This window comes from Thunnus maccoyii, chromosome 14, assembly GCF_910596095.1.
Source record: "Thunnus maccoyii chromosome 14, fThuMac1.1, whole genome shotgun sequence".
In the NCBI taxonomy this organism is placed as follows: domain Eukaryota; kingdom Metazoa; phylum Chordata; class Actinopteri; order Scombriformes; family Scombridae; genus Thunnus; species Thunnus maccoyii.
Genome location: NC_056546.1, coordinates 13,750,940 through 13,773,249, shown reverse-complemented (window position 1 = coordinate 13,773,249; position 22,310 = coordinate 13,750,940). Strand labels below are relative to the sequence as shown.

The 22,310-nt window shown below is 39.5% G+C and overlaps 1 protein-coding gene across 2 annotated transcripts in view; it reads left to right on the top strand.

The window, feature by feature from the left end:
* Positions 1-18,818, top strand: part of LOC121911932 (SH3 and PX domain-containing protein 2A-like) — a 50,350-nt gene extending 31,532 nt beyond the window's left edge. Inside the window, exons 8-14 of one of the 2 annotated variants that reach the window (XM_042433889.1) lie at positions 8,933-9,046; positions 11,768-11,851; positions 14,348-14,465; positions 14,568-14,896; positions 15,119-15,168; positions 15,529-15,648; positions 15,821-18,818. In XM_042433889.1, coding sequence (XP_042289823.1) covers positions 8,933-9,046; positions 11,768-11,851; positions 14,348-14,465; positions 14,568-14,896; positions 15,119-15,168; positions 15,529-15,648; positions 15,821-17,755 — 2,750 coding nt within the window. In that variant the 3' untranslated portion in view covers positions 17,756-18,818. The remainder of the gene's footprint in view (positions 1-8,932; positions 9,047-11,767; positions 11,852-14,347; positions 14,466-14,567; positions 14,897-15,118; positions 15,169-15,528; positions 15,649-15,820) is intronic. The other variant, XM_042433890.1, reaches the window with a different exon arrangement.
* The last annotated feature ends 3,492 nt before the right edge of the window (positions 18,819-22,310 follow it).

The window sequence follows — 22,310 nt, the reverse complement described above, 5'->3', positions numbered from 1 at the left end:
CTCCAGGATGCCTCCTCAGTTTACACTATATTGGAGAGATGTTAACCAAAGCTAAGCTAGCAGCCTTGTTACTCAGTTCAGATGCTGGTTTAAACTTTGCCCTCTAATGGAATAGTATGTACGGAAGGAAAAAATAATTTGCAGTCACTTCTGGAAATATTGTACTTATATTGCAGCCGGATTGCCTACATCTCAAGGTCAGCCCTATGCATGTTGTGCCCAGTCCTGTGTAGCAAATCTCTCCCTATGGACCAGCATGGGTTTAACTTGTCTCCATTCCAAGTCTAGATCAGCCTTTATGAATTACAAATGAACTCCAGGATTGCCTCTCTGTTTTGGAGAGGCCAGCTCAGATCCGTCAGCCCCTCAGGCTCCCCCAAGACCCACTGGCACCACCCATGTGCAGTATGTATCTCCACTGCTCCACCCAGCTTACTTAAGCAGGGTGGAGTGAGTGAAATTGGATGAAGAGTCACTTAACAAGACAGTTCTCTCATGCTTATAAAATGGCCCTTTTCTACCTTCTTGAACACTTATGTTTCTTTGCTAAATCTGAGCTGTAGAAAAGCTGGAAGGTAACAGGGGTATCCCACAGGTGATGTCCGACTGCCTGGCTGAAAGCCCAAAGAAACTACAGGAGTGAAATACTGGCAGATTAAGCAGGTCTGGCCGTCAGCATGGCATGATGGATGTGCAGGATGTCTGCTTTACTTTCAAATGGAAAAAATATACCCCTACAATAGTCTCAGGCCTTGGTCTTCAGGCTGGAAACAAGTTGATCTTAGAGCTCATATCAGCAGGAGCTTGCTCAGAGAGGTTATGAATTATCCAGTAACGGAGTCAACTCCAAGATCAAAAACTACAACTTAGTTTATGTCTTGGATTTCTTCAGATTATTTGTGCAGCTTTTTATTGTTTTTAGCCATGCTAGTGATGGCAGTGTTGGTCAGTGCAACATTTGGGCGAGCCTTAAATATCTCAACAACTATCAGATGGATAGCCATTAATTTTTTTTAGACATTCATGGTCCCTTGATGATGAAGTCTGCTGACTTTGATGATCCCTTTACCTTTCTTCTAGCGCCACCAGCAGGTTGACATTTGTGGTTTTTAGTGAAATACCTCAACAACTATTGGATGGATTGCCATATAATTTGTTACATGTTCCCTCAGTATGAATCATTTTGGTGATCCCTTAACTTTTACATCTAGTGCCATCATCAGGTCAAATTTTTAATTTGCACTATACTTTTGGTTTATGACCAAATACCTTCAATAATAATTACATTCCCATCATTGATAATTTGCACGTCAGAATGCTAACATGCTAAATCAAGAGGGTAAACATGGCTGTAGACTCTTAGTCTCTTTGGGCTCTCATTGACAGACAAAAACAAATAGAGGGCTGTGAAGCTTATTGTAGCCCTTGATCTATAGTTATTGTTTCACCTGGAACACACATGCTGCTCCTCATTCATCGTATTAGAAATGACTTTGTCTTATACTTAGTTAATAGCACACAAAAGCTGTTTTGATTCAACTACAATTCCTTTGCAGAATTTATCAGCAATCATTCCTGCCAGCGTGACAGCATCATGTGTATTGGCTGCTGCAAGGATTCTGTCTCTGATATGAAGAAGGATTAAAGCCCAGTTTAGTGTTGAGCCTCCTTGTGCTCAAACTGTCAGTTTCCCAATCTGGTATTTGCAGTTTCAGCAAGAGCATGTTTTCTTGTATAAAGAAGGAAAAACCTTATAACTCTTGTCAATGAACCACCAAAGACACGACACAGAAAGCTTGCCAAGAGTTCAATGTCTTTTTTAAGCAGAAGTTGCAGGAGCAGATGGAAGACACATTATCCACTCATAGTAATCCCCATCCTCCACATTCTTTTAGCTCACCATAGAAAGTACTAATGAGCGTCTCATGAAATTAACCTTATCCTATATTTTTAGATATGGAAACTCAGATGGGGGCTTAGTATTATATAGTATAGCATTTCAACCTTATCGCCCCATTCTTTTGAATGTCGTCACAGAGCGATACTGACAGAAGAGATTAACAGAAGTAAGAACAGTATTCACATGCACAAATTGTGGCAGTAATAGTGTACAGAAATCAGCTTGTGGAGCCAAAAAGGTGCCTCTCTGTCACTCAAGAACTGACCATTGAGTTAAACCAGTATTTTAAGGGGTGGGCTTTCACACACTCAAGGGTTGCTGTGTCTCCAAATCAGTGGAGCCTAGAGTGCACACAAACTGTGGGCTATAGCTTCGTTCATACTATGAGGGGATCCTTTCAGAGGCTGGGAGGGAGTCAAGGTTGTTCCTTAGGTCAACATTAGCTCTTGAAAGTCGTTTTGTGCCGTTTTCGCCTCCCCCCCTCATACCCGGCCCACAGGTAATTGAAACCCAGTGTTTTATGAAAACTGGAAGTGTGTGTATAGGGCTGGATACCTTCCCCCTTGTGCTTTGATACTAGATCTACTGTTAATAAATACAGAAGCTGGAAATGAATGGAGTTTTCTCCTGCTCTACTCAACAGTGGTGTCAGATATCTGCAAGACTGCTGAGCCACTGCATTCCTCATCATTTCAGGCCATGAAAAAAAAAAGCCTCTGCTTGCTGCTGAATCTGTGGTTCTCATATTCATGTGTAGAATATCTTTTGTCAGTTACTCCTAAAGCACAAAACAACTTTAGTACAGCCTCAGGTCTAAGTCTCGATGATAAATATGTAGGTGAGTATGACATTAAGGCATTAAGGCAATTCATTGCAATGTCACGCTGTGTTATATATGCAGTTGCCAGGTATCAGACTGATTGATTGCATACATAGATTGCAGTTTTGTTTTATAAGTCATCCAGTCACTTTAGGAAAAACCCCTAAAATGAAAGTTTAGTTTCTTGTTGCAGCTGAGAATCTGTTGTTGATTACAGTAAAAATGAACCCTGGGTCTTAAAGCTGATAGAGTTTCCAGATGGCAGGTACTGTATGAGAGACAAATAGAGTTCAGAAATGTTGCTCACTCTCATTATAGGTCTATCTGCTGTACTGTATCTTTACTTGCACAGGTAGAATATAGGGTGAATGAGGCTACGAGGGCAGCACCATCAGAAGTCTGGACTAAGCATCTATTCACATGTCTTGCTTTCTCCTTTCAGAAATATCTACCTCAGTAGCATTTTTCCATCTTGCATTATCAAATAGCTGCAAAACTTTCAACTTGCATAACCAACATCAATCTTTCTTCATTATAAAATCAAATGGTCTTTAAAATGTGTTGCTCATTGTTGGTTAAATCTGGATTGTATGTTTCATGCTGTCTAAATTAGGCTGACATCATTTTCTTTTTTTATTACTGAAATAATTGGAATCAAGCAGCCATTGAACTTCAAACGACCAGAGCTTTGCACCTCACAGCAGGCTACATTACACATAAACTTAGTTACAACTTGCCCTCTGGTCTGCCTAAAACATCCAGTTTTTCCTTGTAGTGCAATACAACAGTGTTGTCAAGACAAACTGTTTGGTTTCTTTCTTTCCAAGGCTGTGACATTTGAGGTCGATATCTGTGGTCATGATCCTATGGTGCAATGGTGTTATATGAGATCTCCACCAGAGGGTTGTGGGTTAGCTATTGTCTTATGCAACCACTGACCCCCAAAACAGTGGGGTTAAAAAAGTAACCTTATTTTAAAAGCTTTTTGATTTACTCAAGATGTTGACTAAGGAGCTATAATCGTAATATTGAATAATGTTTAGTGAAGTGTATTGCTAGTCAGCATTTGGCTATGATCTTTTTGGCTGGACCGCAACAACGGGGCCAACCCCATAACGCATCTGTCCATTACTGACTCACTGACTGACAGTGATGAAGTAACACCATAGGTTGGCCAAAGCTGGCTAAAGCTGGCCAAAGGCCACAGAAGCTAAGTATCCCAGAATGCATTTTGCACCAACCGACCATGGATGTATAAAGAGCAACCGACAGCAAGGCGGAGATTAAGCTGTTGTAATTTTTGCTGTAGGACTGTAAATATGTCACTTTTTTTCACAACCACATATGATGACTATATGTATCACAGCTATTTTTACATTTCAGACTCAAACTCAACCCTTCTCACAATAGCATCATATAGTCTGCACCTAAAATCTGGTACAACGTATTTAAAGTATTTTTAATGTTTTTCTTATGTGTATAGCACCTTGAGTTACAACTACTGTTGTAAAAGTGCTATACAAATAAATAAATTTAAACTTGACGCGATGTCCTTGTCTGATGGTAACCAGGCGACATAAATGAAAAGCCCTCTAGCGTTTCATACACGGCCAGCCATATATTAGGATATGATCTAGTCTTGTTTCCCTTTGTGATTGAAACTTTGCAGCAGTTTCCCAAGATTTTTAGCTTTTCCTGACAATGATAGCAAGGCAGAGGGATGTGGGGAGAGACAGGTTGTGACAGAGACTGATCAAAAACATTTAAAGATGAAACACAAGTTCAGATAAAGATACAAGCTGCACTCTGTGCTGTGGGAGCCAAGACAGTTGGTGGATCAAAATCAAACGAATGCACAGATACATGTGCACTCGTACTAAAACACACATTCACACCCACACACAGATTTCTAGGTTTGAAAGTATGCTTCGTTCACTTTTGTTCCTCCCACAGCTGTATAGATAATCCCTGCCATCCATAAATGAAGAAGAGAGAGCATGTTCCTCTCCCAATCTTATTTCCATTATATGTTATTGCACCTTTCAACAGCTGAATTCACTCACCTCACTGTTAAAATTTTTACTGTTAGGAGTCATTGTTGTGAGGTCATTTTGTGTCTTTGTGATGTTACATGCAATCCCTCATGTCTGACAACAGAGATCTTAAACCTGGAGATACAAGGTTGAAGGCTATTAGGTCATACAGTGATAAAATGAAGATTAATTTATGAAAACTCGGTAGGCTTAGTTAATAGAAATTATCAAAATGTTTGACATGATGTAATTCAGCAAATTTGCTCTGTTGGCAGCAGGAGACCCACAAAACAGCTGTTTCTTTTGTAATGACGTCAGTTTAAGGTCCGTGTAATCATAAAGAATGCACAAATGATAACCCTGTCAAAATATGAAGTCGACATTTTCCAGAAATTAAGAATCACAGTCCCTACGGAGAAATATTCAGCAAATGTTATCACAGCATAAGGCAAGGGCGCACATCTCATTACAATGGGGGTGGGGTGGGGGGAGATGCTGCGTAAAACTAGCCGGTACACGTTATAGGTCAGTCCACCTTAAGTGAACCTGGTTAGGTTGTTGTTAACTTGTTGGGGCTACATAAGATGTTGCTGTCTTTTTTCCATTAATAGTAGCTTAAACTATATAGGCTAATAATGAATCCCTTTCAGGCCATCACTATACATATTTACCTATTTCACAGAGCTGCTGGTGCAGAATTTGCTTATTTACTCTCCAGCAGCAGTTCGGCCTGTTTGTGTTGGGGTTTAGCAGTCATCAGTCACCAGCCACTAGACTCACTCATTGAAGACACAACTCATGTGCTACAGAGATGGAATCTGGGAAATGTAGTCCAATAGCAAGCAAATGTATCAGAATGAAGTAAACCATTAATCCCAAATTCCCACTTAGTTTAGTATATGCAAATATATTAAATCGATTCTCGATAGAATGAATAGAAATATTTCAAGTCTCTTGCTCAGTATACTGTGTGCCGTTTCTTCACGTCAGAGTTTGTTTAAGTTGTTTGTGCTGTCCCTCACCCCCACTGAGCAGGATACATAGGGGGGACATAAACAAAACCTTCAAAAGGTGTTGTGTTTATCTATGAATTATTTCATAAGTGGTTGAGCAGTCGATTTCTATGAAATATATACTTTCAATTACATAATTGATTTGATAATTGATCTTAAACGTTAAACATAACTCATAGATTGAATGAATTAATATCCACCAAAGAGTTTTTTAAATGTTGATTTTTGACACCTTGTGTTTCCCATATATGGAGCTGGTTTTGTGCAAGATTGACTTGCAGTCACTCTGTGAATGAATGCATGCGATGACAGACATGAAGCAGGTTCCTCGTTTAGAAGTGTTTTTTTTTTCTACATTTCATATAATGCATATTATGCAACCTGTCTGTTATAAACCTGCAATGGCCAGGAAATCAGCACTTGCGTAATATGTAAAAGTGTTTTTAAAAGTACTTTTTTTGCTGATTTTGAGGTTCAGTGAACTCAGCCTAAGCACCTGCCATATGGTAGGATGGTTGAAAAATACAGGCAAGACAGCTCCAGCCATCAATAACAGCACATATTTACTCAGGCCTTTAAAGTGACCGTGTGTCTTTGCTGCGTATGTATATTCAGACTTTTAGTCAAGTGCTCTCAATTAAAGTACATTCCTACACCTTAGTCTTGTATTTGCTTACATTTGTACAAGTGTAAGTTTGCTGAAGTGCAAATGACATGTTGGTGTGAAACTGGCAATTTTCAAACGTAAGGTTTTTTTCTATATTGAGTTCATGCAGGTATTTTTACTCTTGCCAAGCTGTGCTATAATGGTCAGTTTAATTTAATGTACCATTAATGTTGGTGATGTTGCCCTTCAATATTTTTTAGATGTTTTCAGTGACTTGATAAAATATTGCAAAATGTAGGTTTAGCTAACTCGTTTAAAATGAGGATATCAGTGTAGTTAATGTCAAACTAAAGTTAACAATACTTAAATCTTCTTTGTAGTACCAAGCATCATTACCCCACAAGCTTTTAACTCCAGTGTGGAAAGAAAAAGTCTATATTGTGAGTCCTTTGGTTCTGAATGATGTAGACCACCATTTTTTTTTTTTTTGCAGCGTGCTGCTCTGTCTGATTTATTGGTGTTTTGTTCAAGCCACAGCTTTTGGTGCAAAGACTGAGCACATTACATGGCTTGTTATGTCCTTGAACCCTATCCAGCATGGTGCTCAGAGCCAGGCACTAACAGCATAGGCTTTCTCCAAGCTGGACCCACCCTAACTCTATGCAAAATAGCTCCACTGTACAGCTGATGATATTTTCTGTTGTGTAGCTTAGCAAGTTTCATCATTTCAACAAATCACCCTTCAAATGAATCACAGTGATTGCGTGTATAACTTAAAGGCTTGGACAGATTTTTCTTTGTTATTGCCTTTGCTTCGAAAGTCATGCATTCAGTCTGTCAGCAGGATATCTTGAATGCATCTAGATTCCAACTATGTTTGGTGGACAGATAGGAATACAGCCAGGGGACAATTTGATTCAGTTATGGTAGTCATCAAAACTTTGGATTGCCAGCATTACACAATTATTCGTTTTTTATAACCATAACAATATAAAACTCTCTGACCTGATAGCAAATCCTAAGGGCATTATTGCAGAAATGAATATATTGTAGTGAAAGTCATGATGTTGGGATAAAACAGCAGGTTGAAGAATTGTTCAGTGTTGGCAGAGTTTTTATATTTCCCCTCTGTTTGTTTTTTTTTTTTTTTTTTTGCTGAGAGATAAGATGCCATGATCCACCAGGTGTGAAATGTTGTGTATTGTCATTTTTCAAATTCTCTCAGACTTAACAGAATAATTTTCTCCACATCCGGTAGATTCAGCATAATTAAGAGTTAAAAAAAGTGTGAAACTCCAAAAAATTACACCTCTATCCAATAATTACCCCTTTTAATCTACATATGCCTTTAATTGCTACCTGTCTGATTGGAACACATGACACAAAATGAAGGAGATAATTAAAACAGATTTCTGTTTCTTTTAATTGTGTGCAACTAAACCACCTCAAATCAAACCATTTCTCAAGGAAAATGTACGCTGGAGGTTTGGACCAGCTGTGAAAGTGTGATGGAACACTTCTATCCTCTTTTATGGGTTGTCCACACAGCTGTCAGCCATATTGTATTCCTGTTACCACAACAAATATCATATGTGCGGCATACCACATATAGGGCGGCTTTTTTTGCCAGATTTGCTGCTTTGGTCTCCTGCTAAGAGCTGACATGATGTCACAAATGTGGAGTGACTTTTGATTAATGTGCATATGGACTTTAAATTTGCAATAAGCTGTCATTCAACACACCTTATCCAACACAATAGATCACTGTACTCAAGTCACCTCATTTGGAGCAGATTTTGTAGAAGTGAAACATTGCTTTCTATGTGCACCTTTCCAGCTGAGGTGTTAGTCATAAAGCAGTTGTCAGAGCCAAAGGAACCAAGTCAAATCAGCTGCAACATTGCAAATGGATATTTCAGTGAGTAACAGCACACCAGCAATGTCCTGCCCACTAAAATCATGACTGATCCTGATGAAACGCAGGTTTAACAAGTCCTCGTCATGAGTCGAGCAACAGCCAGGCGGTGTTCCCTCTGATGTTCTTGGCCCTGGCTGTAGTTATAGATTCTGTTGGCAGCGCAGTCAAGTTGATTTTTTTTTTTTTTTTACCTCATGTTCATGTTCATTTGTAGCTCATCCCTGTGATCTGAGATATTTTATCAAATCGGGGTTCAGTGACTAAAACAAAGACACAAGTGATTTATCAGGGGATATAAGACAAACTAGAAGATCTATGGTCACATCAGCTGACATCATCTGTGCTAATTTTTGTCCGTCTTTGTAGAGATTTATTATGTTCACTTCTAGGGAAGGGTTCTTATCACAGGCCAAGAATTACAGGCAGAATGTCAACAAAACTTCTAGACCCTAAAAGACATTGTAATCCTGCACTTTCTATCATTTCATGTATCTTATCTTACACGCATACAGTCTATGTTATACCTCTCTTGTTATGTGATGCAGTGCATGTTTGTTAAATGTCCTGCACACTCTACATCTGATTACCTCGGTAAACTCTACATAGTCCTGGTGATAGTCAGCTCCTTTGTGTTTCCACAGGTTGGTGGTTTGTCAGCACTGCAGAGGAGCAGGGTTGGGTCCCTGCTACCTATCTCAACTCCCACAGTGGTACACGGGATGACTTGGAGCTGGGCGCCTCAAAAGCCGGGGAAGGTAAGTCACTGTAAACTCTCCTGCCCCTGCCCACCCACCCACACAAGCACACACACAACCTGACACACTCTGTCATATACCCACACACAGACACCACCTCTGCCCTCAAATCCTCAGTCTTTGATCTGTGACAAAATGGAGCAGACTCACCCCTGCTTCACCACTGCCAGCCTACGCTAACGGCTGACGCCGGGCTGGTGTGAACAACTCTCTCTGTCTGCCTGCCATCATAAGCACGCTTGAACAGAGTACAGATTCAGGCCTGAGTAAACAGCAAGGAGCAGTGCCAGGAGAGACCAGACCACAACCGAGTGCGGAGGTGCACTGGAGTGACGTGCTGTACAGTAATGCACTGTACAGTAGAGATGCGATGCAATATTAAGTGATATGACCTCCGTGGGGTGAGCTCATGAAAGAGGCATGTGTTTCCATCAGCAGTAAGGAATAAAACATGAGAGTATTTAATGAGTCATACTCTCTAAATTATGGATATTGTTAATCAGTGTAAGCTCTGACTTGAATTATGCTATTTCATGCAATTGCTGATAAGTTACAGTACAGTAGACAAGTGCTGATTTCGTGAACTTACTGGAGTCAGAGCAAGATCCAAAACCTTGATAGGAAACACACCTATGTAAGTTGTTTTTTTTTGCCAGAATATCATGCTGACAAGTGAAGTTTGAGATGGAGTCCAATCATGCAATCATTTCGAGACATCTAAGAGGAGCTCAAGCCATCTCATTCTTCTAGCATTTTTCAATATTAGTGTAGACAACATTTTAATCTTAGTGCAATAGAGCTCAATTAGTGTCACATACTCAGATTTTGATAGTTTTGACAGGTAGTGAAGCAATTGCAGCTTATTCGTTAAGATTTATGCAACATTGTGTTAGAGAAAACCCAACAAACTGGAGGCACGGAAATAATTAAGTTGCGTATTACATTTCCAAACAAACATCAGGATTTTCCAGCACTCTGGCCAAAACATCTTTTGCTGTACAATTGGTACGCTCTGAAACAATGGGACCCAGGATCCCCTTGGTGTTGTATATCTTATGACTCAGGGATGGAGTCAGAGAGAATACATGAGGCCAGGCAGTATTACAGTTTAACAGTATGTTGAATGCCCTTTTCTTCCCATTTGAAACTTTCCAACACATAATCTACCTATCAACAGAAAAGATTTCAACATGTATGCATAACGCAAATGTATGACCACACACAGACACACGCATACCTAAATGCAAATGTCTACACCCAACACTCCTATCTACCTGGTCAGAGATAACAGGAGTTTTCTTGCCAGCGAGTTTTGGGAAGGACAATCTGTCAGTGCAATTAGTGTTTATATGTCTAGTCAGTCATGGGAATGGCATGAAACTCATAAAACATCTCTTTGTCAATCTTGTGGTCTTCAGCAGTCTGTACCACCTCATTGTCACAGAAAAAAATGGAAAACATGATAGTTGTTTTGACAAGCCAAAAAAAGAGACATGTTTAAAGCTCCGCCGACTCGAGACATGAGTGACATTGATGGAAGCATACATATGCTTATCCTCCTCCTTGTTTTGGTCATATTTTATACAAAAATAATAATAATAAACAATTGCTTAAAGGAATACTTTTGGGAAATATGCTTATTCGCTTTCTGGCGGAGAATTAGATCAGAAGATTGATACTCTTGTCACATATCTGTACAGTAAATTTGAAGCTAATGCAAGCTGCCAGTTAGCTTAGCTTAGCACAAACTATGAAAACAAATGACAACAGCTATCCTGACTGTTCAAAAGGTAACAGAATCCGCCTATCTACATTAGGTATCATTTGTTTCATCTGTGTAAAGAGCAATTCAGCGTTTTACGGGAGTGTTATGTGCTGGACTATTTTTTGCCTTTGAGTAGTTGCCTAGCAACCAGTGGAGACCAGGAAGTTACTGGTCCCAGTGAAATTTGTACGAATCAAGCAAATGGATATAATGTGTTTAATGAGTTAGTGATGTTGGCGGTAGCTTCGTATTTATTGTCTAGACATGAGAGTGGTATCAATCTTCTCATCACAGCAAATTCTAATAGCAAATAAACATATTTGCCAAATGTTGAACTATTGCTTTAAAGTACTAAGCTTAACTTAATCACATTAAAATACTTTTATTTATTTCAACCCATCTCTCAGATTCTATTTCCATCACTGGAAATTACATACGGTAAGATCATTTACAGGAGCTTCTTTTATCATTTTGACATGTGACACAAGACTTCTCAGTTGGCAGAAATAATTCCTGTCTCCACTCTTTTGCCTATAAAAGAGGTAGGAAAATATAGACCTTCTGAGGCACACAACTCCAACCAGCGGCACTCTCAGCTGCTCTATTAATTGGATGGCATTCCTGTAGCAGCAATGCGTGTCCCAGATGCTCTAACACGACAGGATGGGGAAACCATGCTAACAACATCCTAATTACAAGCCACAGAGAAGATGTCTTGGTTTAACACTTCCTCTATAACCTTCACTCCTCAAACCACCCATCCATCCACTCTAACTGTCCATCATGTTTGGCTTTGTGGTCTTGTTTTCATGTCTCCCATGTGGCTAATAATGGGGCTCCTTTGGTCGGGTCCATGTCATTTGTGTGCTGTGTGTTTGTGCAACATTTGTGCTTGCTCTTCATGTTTTCCATGTTTGTTTGTTCATTGTTGTCTGGTCACCATCTGTGTCTGTTAGTTACTAAGCGACATAAGGCCCATCTGAAGAGGCTGGACCGGAGATGGACGTTGGGGGGTGTCATCAGCAGGCAGCAGAGCCGAGGTGAACTGAGACAGATGCTGCATCACCTCCTTCCCTCCCTCCCTCCCTCCCTTTCTTTGTTATTGTTCTCTTCGCCTGGTCTTATTTATTGTCTCTTATCACAAGACTAAACTTGCCCTTCTCCATATGCACATAATTGTTCAGTCTTGCATTCTGTGTTGTCTTCCAGCAAATGTCTTTATCATGAGCCACAATCCACCACAACTAACCACTAACTGACGTTAATATGAAATGAGCCTGGAAAGCAAAGGTGAAATCAGCAACTTTTATATACACCAATTATTGATGCTAAGCTCAAATTATGCTACCAAATTGCTCCATGCAAGCGTTTTCATTATAATTAAACACTGTGTGCCAAAACCAATCTTCTCAGAATCACAGAAAAAAAAAAAAATGCTACCCACTCATCAAAAAGTAGTTGCGTATTACACTTTGGAATGCCTTATTCCACATTTTAGAACCATATTTTGCTTTTTTATGAGCAAATGAAGCGTGTGTGTAGTTTTCTAATGAATATGTGTTCTACCAACATGTGGTAGAAACAGACATTTATCCTTCTGTGGTGCAGATAACAACTAATATTGACAGATTAACAAAGAGCCTTATTTATCTCTTACTTAGTTAGCAAGAAAATCACATTCTCAATGACAAACTTGCACATGTTCTTCTTACCAAGGGTTTTTTTTCACAGGAGATGCATTTGGATTGCTGACAGAGGAGTGAGGATAGGCTATTGAGTTCAGCCCAAACTTTGCGCTTGGCAGTAGTTTCTAGAGAACTAAATGCTGCTCTCTGGAGTGGAGAGAGAGTTGTTTCCACCCTAGGACTGAAATCCTGCTTTGTGTTTAAAAAAAAAAAAAAAAAAAGGACAGATATTTTGCTGACTCCACAAGAATGATTTATAACACTGATGCAGGCGATGCATGTTGTGGTTAACATAACATCTGATTCAGAGTTTCCCTTCATTGCACTGCTGGATATTGTTTGAGAGAGGTTGGTGAGAGGAAAACGTTCTACCAGCCCCAACACAAAGAGGCCGGAAGAACGAGGCAAAAGGAAAATAAAGTGTACAAAAATATCCTTTACCCGCGAAACTTACTGTAGTTTTTGCAAGTCAGGGGAATAACTATCCCACACCCATTCACCTACTGGGAAATGGGTGGAGAAAAGGAAAATGGAATAAAACTGTATGTGACCAGAATGTGACTGAATGACTGTATACCAACTAGGAGGACAGCATACAAAACAACTCCTCTTCTCCCTTCTGAACACACCTCTTCTCCCTGCACCGTCTGTGTTTAGACAGGAATTGCCATAATGACAGGAAATGATGTCTCTGCTATGCCTGTTGGCCTTGTGGGAATACATTAATCAGCATGGAGCCACTGCTCTCTGCTATGTGCCCGAGTTAGGAGATGCTCACTGTCACAAGGCCAAGGAAACTGTTAGGACACTAGCTTGTGCCATATGCTGTAGTCAATACCAATTCCACATTTTTAGGAATACATACAAGTACTCCCAGATATTGTTACTGATAAATCAATACTGTCATGATGTGTTTCTCATGATAATGATGCTAACACTACAAGCTATTTTGTGCTATGCGATATACTCTACTGCTGAACAATATTCAATGTATTGTACATCACACTATATGTGTAACTTCAGAGAAACATATAACCACCACAAAAGTAAAATAACTAGAGCTGCAATCGATCGACAGAAGATTAATTGGTAACTATTTTGATAATCAAATAATTGTTTCAGTCATTATTTAAGCAAAAACACAGAAAATTTGCTGGTTTTAGCGTCTCAAATTTGAAGATTTAAATCTTTTTCTTTGTTATACATAATAGCAAACTGAATATGTTTTGGTTTTGGATGGACAAAACAAAAAATCTGAGGGTGTCGCCTTTGACTCTTTTGATATTTATTTTTTTACTATTTTCTGACATTTTATATACCAAATGATTAATTGATAAAATAATCGACAGATTAATCAATCGAAATTTATCGTTAGTTACATTCCTAAAAGAGATTAGTTGTGTACTATATTTACTGCATTATAAAGGGCTTTCAGTTTCGAAAAACATTACTAGACAAATTTTATGAAGCAGAGTGTGCCAAAAACATTTAATCACACATTACTCACATCTGGTAGCTGAACTGCCAGAAAGCACAACAGTTCAAGTCTGTATTAAAGAAAAGACACACCTCTGCTCTAGTATCATATAAAATTGGTGCCAATGGATCACAAAATAATATATCATGATATATTACTGTACAAGTATGTTGCCGGATGATATAATAGTGATTATTAGTTTACTGTTTTCTCTTATAACTGCAGAATGATCATGTGAATGTAGAGAGTCAATAGAAGATTTATAGAATACACATATCTTTATCTTTTCTTTATTTTTACTGGCTAAAAAAATATTTTGTTTTCAGTCCTCAAAACCTTAACTTTGTTGTCATTCTCTGCTATGGCTTTGACAGAAGAAAAGTACATGACAGTGCAGCCTTACACCAGCCAGGGCAAGGATGAAATTGCTTTTGAAAAAGGAGTCATCGTGGAGGTGATTCAGAAGAACCTGGAAGGCTGGTGGTTTATCAGGTAAGTTTGTGCTCACTCGCTTTACTTTCAGGTTTCACTGTTCTCAACACGAAAAGCTCATCTTCTCATGTTTATTGTTTTCTCTCCCGACTAATTTCACAGATACCAGGATAAGGAGGGTTGGGCTCCAGCCTCTTACCTGAAGAAGATGAAGGATGACTTCTCTCCCCGTAAGAAGACTGTGACAGGCCCAGTGGAGATTATTGGCAACATCATGGAGATCAGTAACCTGCTTAACAAGAAAGCCCTGAGTGAGAAAGACGTGCAGACTGAAGGTGTCCCAGAGAGCCCCCAGGTGGCCAGGAAAGAGATCAGTTTGCCAATCCCATGCTCTGACTCCAGCCCTGTCAATACTCAACAGGATGGAAAAAGCAAAGCAGAGCCTCCTTCACCAGCTATAGCCCGTATTGCCCCTCATCGGGTGGAAATTGGTTAGTAATGTCACCGTAATGTCACCATAGTGTCTAAATTTCTCTCATTAACTTGTAATATAATCTGTGACAGTAGATCACTAATTACTCGATTTCAAATATGACAATAACTTTTCTATTATTAGTAACTTGTTTCTTTCATTTCTTAAGGGTTACAAATGTTTATTCTGAAATGTCACCAAAGAAATGTGTATGTTCTTTTCTTCTGTGATTGCTTCATAGGTTCTCCAGTTCTCAGGCAAAAACCTCCTCCTCGAAGAGATGCAACCCTGGTAAGAATGTTCGATATTTTAGTAATTAACCTTTCATCACAAAAAAGTGACTAAGATTAAGTAACTAAGATTGATTTGCTTATTTGTCCTTTTGTTGATGAAGAGCACAAACCTTGAAGAGGTGCCAATAAATATATATACCCCTTGTGAGCAATTGTAACTGACAGTGTACAGACTTTACTTTTATTCAGTTTTATTCAGAGTTTTTATTCTTGTTCGAGGAACAAAACCAAATAATCCATAATGTAAAAGATAAATCAGACCCATTATGTTTTTATAAATTACTCAGATTAGTGGTCATGCACAGGAATTTTATAGAGTTACCAAAGTATAACTGTGTTGATCTCATTTTCTGCTCAGGGATTTCAGTTGCCCTCCCCACCAGAGCCCCCTACAGTTGAAGCAGAGTATTACACCATTGCAGATTTTCAGTCCTGTATATCTGATGGGATCAGTTTCAATGGAGGACAGAAAGCAGAGGTAAGCTATCTCTTGTAAAGTAAACCTTAGGGACAAAACTCTCTTCAACTTGTGTAACAACCATATATCTGTAGATTGATAAATGTATTCGTTATTGTTCAGTTACAAAATATATTAAAATGTCTCCGTACAAAGATTAAACAGATTTTAAACTTTTGAACATGTGTTTTAGGTCATTGAGAAGAATTCTGGTGGCTGGTGGTATGTCGCGATAGGAGAGAGGGAGGGTTGGGCTCCCTGCTCCTACATTGACAAACGTAAAAAGCCCAATCTGAATCGTAGAACAAGCACTCTGTGTCGCCCCAAAGTCCCACCCCCAGCTCCTCCTGTCAAAAAACAGGACTCAGTGGAGACTGCACCTCCCAGCAGTCCTGGGTCTGAGGCTCCAGAGTCCCCTGTGTCTCCTGGGAGGCCTGTGTATGAAGAGCCAGAATATGATGTTCCTGCCATTGGCGATCTGGATATGGAGTCTGAGTTTGAGTTTCTGAGGGGAGAAGCTTCCTTGGTGGATGGAAAGAATGAGGACACTTCCTCGGAGAAGGGATCCCATCTGTCCTCCAAGCCCTCCCCAGCTTCATCGCTTCACAGTGCGTCCTTCAAGATGGGTGAGTCATTTGAAGATGGCCATGAGGCAGAGGTGGAAGCGGAGGGAGAGGAAGAGTGTATCTATGAGAATGACGGCTTCCGGCCCTTCAGGGAGACGCCAGAGAGGCAGTGCAGTAGGGACTCAAATTCCTCCAAGACAAGTGTCTTGTCAGAAACTGGCAAGGCTGCAAACATAAACCCAGCACCAGCGGGATGGAGATCTGCAGGTAAGAAGCTCAAGATTGACTTGAATGGGAGCCCATTTATAACCAAAGCTGAGGAGGCGTCTAGTCCTAAGTCTGCTTCCACTGAGTCCACCCCAGATCTGTCCAGACTCAAGAAAGATCAAGAGGAAAGCAAGGCATCCTCTGCTACCAAGTCTTCATCTAAATTAAAGCCAGTGGTACGGCCTAAACCACAGATGGCCAAGGCGTCCAGTGCTGAGAAGATGGACATCAGCACCTTGAGAAGACAGCTGCGGCCCACAGGGCAGCTGAAGAATGGCAGTAAAACTAAAGGCGAGGACTCTGAGACAGCCTCTGTCATCTCCTCTGAGGACTCCTTCTCTTCTCAGAGCACCTCAGATCTCTCCTCTATCTATTCCAAAGGTAGCCGGGGAGACTCTGACCTGGAAGGCTCTATCCTTTATCGCACCACAGATCCCTATGTAAAGATCCAAGAGTGTGAGCTCACCTTCCCTGCTGGAGTGGAGGTGGAGGTGCTGGAGAAGCAGGAGAGTGGCTGGTGGTACATTCGCTGGGGTGATACAGAGGGTTGGGCCCCGACGTACTACCTGGAGCCAGTCAGACAACAAGATGACATGGTAGGGTCCGAATCTGATGGCACTCCCACTAAACCTGGAAGCCTCAGCAAGTCCAACAGCCTGGAGAAGAATGAGCAAAGGGTGCAGGCCTTGAACAACATCAACCAAAACCTAAAGAAGGTCACCCCACCCATCCCCTCTAAGCCTCCAGGTGGCCTCTCCAAACCTACCGCCTTGTTTGGATCACAGAAGCAGAACAGCTCCAAACAGCAGCAGGTCGTCAGACCTCAGTCCGTCTTCATATCAGCCCCCATCAGGGATGGCCCCAGCCCTGTCGGCTCTCTCAGGAGAAACGAATCCCTCAACTCCACTGACCATCCTCGTGCCAGCCCCACAGTGCGCCGCAATGCCTCTTTTGGCACAGTGCCGCGCAGCCTGGCACCAAACAATATAGCACTACCCAGCAGGAACAGATCTGGTACCGGTAGCTCTGAATCCCTCGGCCTCAGCTCTCTGAAGAATGCTCTCCCTGTATCCACAGTGAAACCCAAGCCCCACATCATCCATAACAACCTCAGAGAGGTGTATGTCTCCATAGCAGATTACCATGGTGACGAGGAGACCATGGGATTTCCTGAGGGGACGAGTCTGGAGGTTCTTGACAGAAACCCGAATGGCTGGTGGTACTGCAAGGTTCTGGACAATGGCAGACCACGGAAAGGGTGGGTTCCTTCAAATTACCTCGAGAAAAAGCACTAGCGCTTGTGTGTGGAGCTGGCAGAACTCTGAACATGCGTGTAAAGACTGTTAAAAGAGACACATTTATTTTGTGAAAAAGGCTAACCCTAAGACATTAAGTTAGTATTGAAATCTTATCCGGTACCTTTGCCAAAATGAGCAGCCAGATCAGATCGTGACTTTGAATTGAAATGAGACATCTGGTAAAATGAGTCTACATGATACAGTGTCTGAGACGTTGCATTAGGAGCAATTTATTATAACACCAGATAGTGGAAGAATGATTAAATGCTTCAGTCGTTACCTTTAACTTGAAATAAAATGTCATTTTGTGTCCACCCCTTGAACGTTTCTTTTTTTTGTAAGTTTATAATGTAATTTTGTACAACTTTTTAAGCATTTAAAACTTACTGCATGTTTGAAATGATTCAATATACTGACAATGCCTTGGGCTGTTAAGATTTAACATTTTTCCTCCTTTCCTTAAAGAAAATCTCAGTTGTTGCCAAAGCTGCTTTGTGTTAGTCTGATCTTGGTGCTGTCTGTTTGCATGTTTTTTAATATCTTTTTATACTGTATGTCACCTTTATTTTAAATATTTTACCCATTTAATTGTGTAATATTGTCCTAATGAAACAATTTGTGAGCATCTCTGATTATCACAATATTTTATTTCCCTAAATCAGAAATGAATCCCTGATGACTTCCCTGATATGAGCCTTTTGTATGTTTTTTTATTTTTATTTCAGAGGCTTTTGTCCAAATTACAAATTCCCTAACTTCAGCAAAAAATATATTTATTCATTACTTAAAAATAATATTATTACTTATTTTATTATTATTGTAAGAAAGTTACTGATAAACACATTTTCACAACCGCTCAAACATTTCTAAGAGCTGACTGCTCTAATAATCCTGATAACATTAAAAATTTCTGCTGGGCAGTAAATTTGACATAACTTTTCAGCTGCAGTCGTGCGGGGATGCTCACTTTTGTTTTATGTTAACTGTGTGTTAACTGTGTGACCAGCGATGATAACTGAAGTGCCAAAAGAATGACTTAAATAAATGCACTTTTGAACAATTATTTGTACTTCCTTTTTTAAATTTGCATCACTTAATATTCACATTTGGAGTTTTAAGTATGATGCTTTTTTCATTTAGGCACACATTAAAGACATTTACTAATATTTTAATATAATGTTTGGTACCATTGTAAAGGGCTTTCATTCGATCTGTGAGTCTGTGTGACAAAAACACAAGTCACTTGAGCTGTAAATACCGTGATGCATTTCACATAGAATACACATTCACATTCAACATACAGTACATCACATTAAAAACACACATATCTATACACATTACAATAAATCTATACAGTTAACTTAGTTTATCCCCTGGTGACTATGTACTCACAGTCCCCAGGGATAGTTGCAAGTTCTCCCTCCTCATTTTCTGTCACATCTCTATGGTCTGCTGTCTAAATGAAAGGCAAAAAAGCCTGAAAATACTTATTTTGTTGTTCTATTAGCTTGAGACATCCCGTTGTCTCTTTTGATTATTTGATATAACCTGATCTGATTACATCAGGTGTGATAATTGGCTATTAGAAAAAAAACATTTTAATCCTAGATCTCAAAAATTACTGAGAAATAAGAACTGAAGACAAAATAATGAGATGTACTTTCACACTGGCATATTTAGAAAAGAGAAATAGTTTGAATCAGCAGGAAACCAAAATTAACCCATTTTTTTTCATTGTTGTAAGAGCATTTTTAAAGCTGCTCATGTGGGCTAAGATTTTATGTGGAAATGGCCATCATAGTCTGTAAAAGAGATGTGAGAGGGGAGTAATTATCTGATGAATGAATTTATTAATGAATCAATGTGGCGTATAATAAACAATATAATTAAAACTTATTACAGGTGGTAATCATTGGTATGTGAAGCTTCTCAGTTTTGTTGCACTAAAAGCTTTCTGCGTAAGATTAAGTAAAAGATCTCAGTACTGATTACTGAACATGTTTATATCTTGTATAAACCCATGTCTGCATATGCAATACAGCTGAAGTGTTTGACCCAGCTGGATGCTGTTATGCGAATAAATTAGATCACACCCTTTTATTTCTAACCCGAAGCCAGATAGTGATGCAATTCTCTTTGATTGGCCTCCTCTGGCAGCTTCTGCTTCAGGAGAACCTGCACATTTGACTTTGGTTTAGATGGCTTTCATTCTGTGGTCGCTGGGCTGCTTAATTTAGCATCAACTGACAATGCAAAAGTTTACCAGTGTGAACTTGTAGTCTATAATATTGTCGCCTTCAGCAATAATCAGCAAAACACCAAATCAAAACACAGATGCAGTTTTCAAGTGTCAGACACTGCATATTGCTCATATATTGGAGTTGGTGCCTGAAATATAATAAAATTTACAGCCCACAGGAATTGAATGTGAAATATGTCCATCCCACTGGCTGTTTCCTCTACTGGGATCTCTACACTTGAACGACACTTACTGGCTTGGAACTATCAATATACCTATCATCAGTATACCATGTTTGCCTACTGTAAGTGTATCTTTGTTTGCATGCTTGCTTGTACTTATTTGTGCATGCAAATAACAAATCATGGGAAGGACACAGAAGAAAAAGAAAATGCAAATTGTGCAGGTGAGATAAAGACACCCCGAGAGGGTTTTAAATAAATTTGACCTCAGATGTGGAGCTGGTCATCGTATCAAAAGCTGCTGTATTGTAAAGCTCTCAATTTGGTGTATATTGACTATTGAGCATGAAAGTTGATAGTTGGATAGTAGTTTAACAAGTGAGCAAACTGATGAAGACTGTAAGATGCAATTTAAAACGATGGAAAAACAACTAGTAGTAAGTATACCTTAAATTAATGTAATACTATTTCATCAAATTGACATATTATTAGAGAACAGAAAAACTACAAATAATTAGTATGATCTAAGCCTCTTCCTAAGTCTGGACATTTTTTTTGTATTTAGTTTTTTGTAACATTTTTAAGGTCATTATTAAAAAGTTTTGCTCTGCTATGAAAAATAGTAATCATGACTATGAAGAAGCCTCCTCCCACTCTATTGTTATTATTTAAAAAATGTAGAAAATTACAAAGAATTACATATTAAATTTGAATGGGAGGATTAAAGGTTCATATTACAGACACTAATAGCTTTTGATCTCTGCCCTCATTACACATTGCTGATCTATGTGTCCTTCTGGGTTTTTCTCGACTGTAGACAAGGTGCAGCAGCTGTTTCTGGCCACTGGAGGGCAGCAGAACTCAGCATCTCATTGCCGATCGAGCACAGCATCACAATAACCTTCACCTCCTTCTTCATCAGCACAGTAATTAGATAATGAAGGGGTGAAATCACTCAATTGATATTTTGGACTATAAACAAAGTTATACTTTGGAATATAATTGCTGTTCAAAGTCTTGTCCCTTGATGCTGCAAATCTGACTTGAGGAAAAAGTTTTTACATCACACTGAACACCAAAAGCTTAAAGCCTTAACTACAACAGAGGAAAAAAAATCAAACATGGACTGTCTGATGTCTAGTTAAAATTCAAAATTGATAGTATTGTGCTTTTTTGGAATACAAATTCGATACCCTAATAGATGGTGTGTGTTTGACCAAACAGCTGTCTAGAAGAGATACCACAACACAGCTCAAACAAGTCTGCCAAGCCCTTAAGCCTTCAGAAGGCCATCAGCCAGGTTCACTGAGAGGTCTGAGTGGAAAGTCTGTGTGTACACAGACACCAGTGAGATATACTGTATTCATGTCACTTTCACAGACCCTGGCTGTGTATTTCCCTCTCACCTCTGAGAACACTTGGCCATGAATGGCAGCCACTGCTGCCTGTTTCATGTCCGGACGTCATGCACTGTATTCGTGCCTATTGGAGTGCAGCATAAAACAGTGCTACATTAGAGCTAGGCCTGCCGGGTAGTAAATAACACATTATGTTCACTCTGGCCAGGTTTACATACCACGGCTCTAAACAGTTTCTCTGTGAGTTATAGCTGTTTACTAAAAGCCCTTGCCTTTGTTATTCATATAGTATATGGCGGGATGTTACACAAGTATACTACCGTGGAGAGTGATTGTGTTGGGTGTTAGGCATCAGAGAGATGGCTGCCTTTTTGTTCTGTATCTGTTGCCCAATTTGAATTTTCCTGCTTAAGAGGTTAATCCATCATCAAACATTTGTATAATATACGTCTTGGGAGAAGGTAATGGCACTAATGCATTCTCATTCCCCATTTCCTTTGCTAGATTGACTTCAGTTTCCTACTGTGCATAAAACATAATAAGGACTGTAGCTGTGAAATGGAAATGGTCAGTTTTAACTTTTTATTGCAATTGAGTCAAATGCTTGCACCAAAGGTCTCTGTACTTGAAATGTTGTGCTTTTTTCATGTGATAAGAATCAATCAATAGGAAATAACAGCAGGAACAATGACAAACTGAAACAAGTGATTCAGACTTACTTTATTTAACAAACTAAACATTATTAGCAAATTCAGAAACCAGCTTAAGAATGT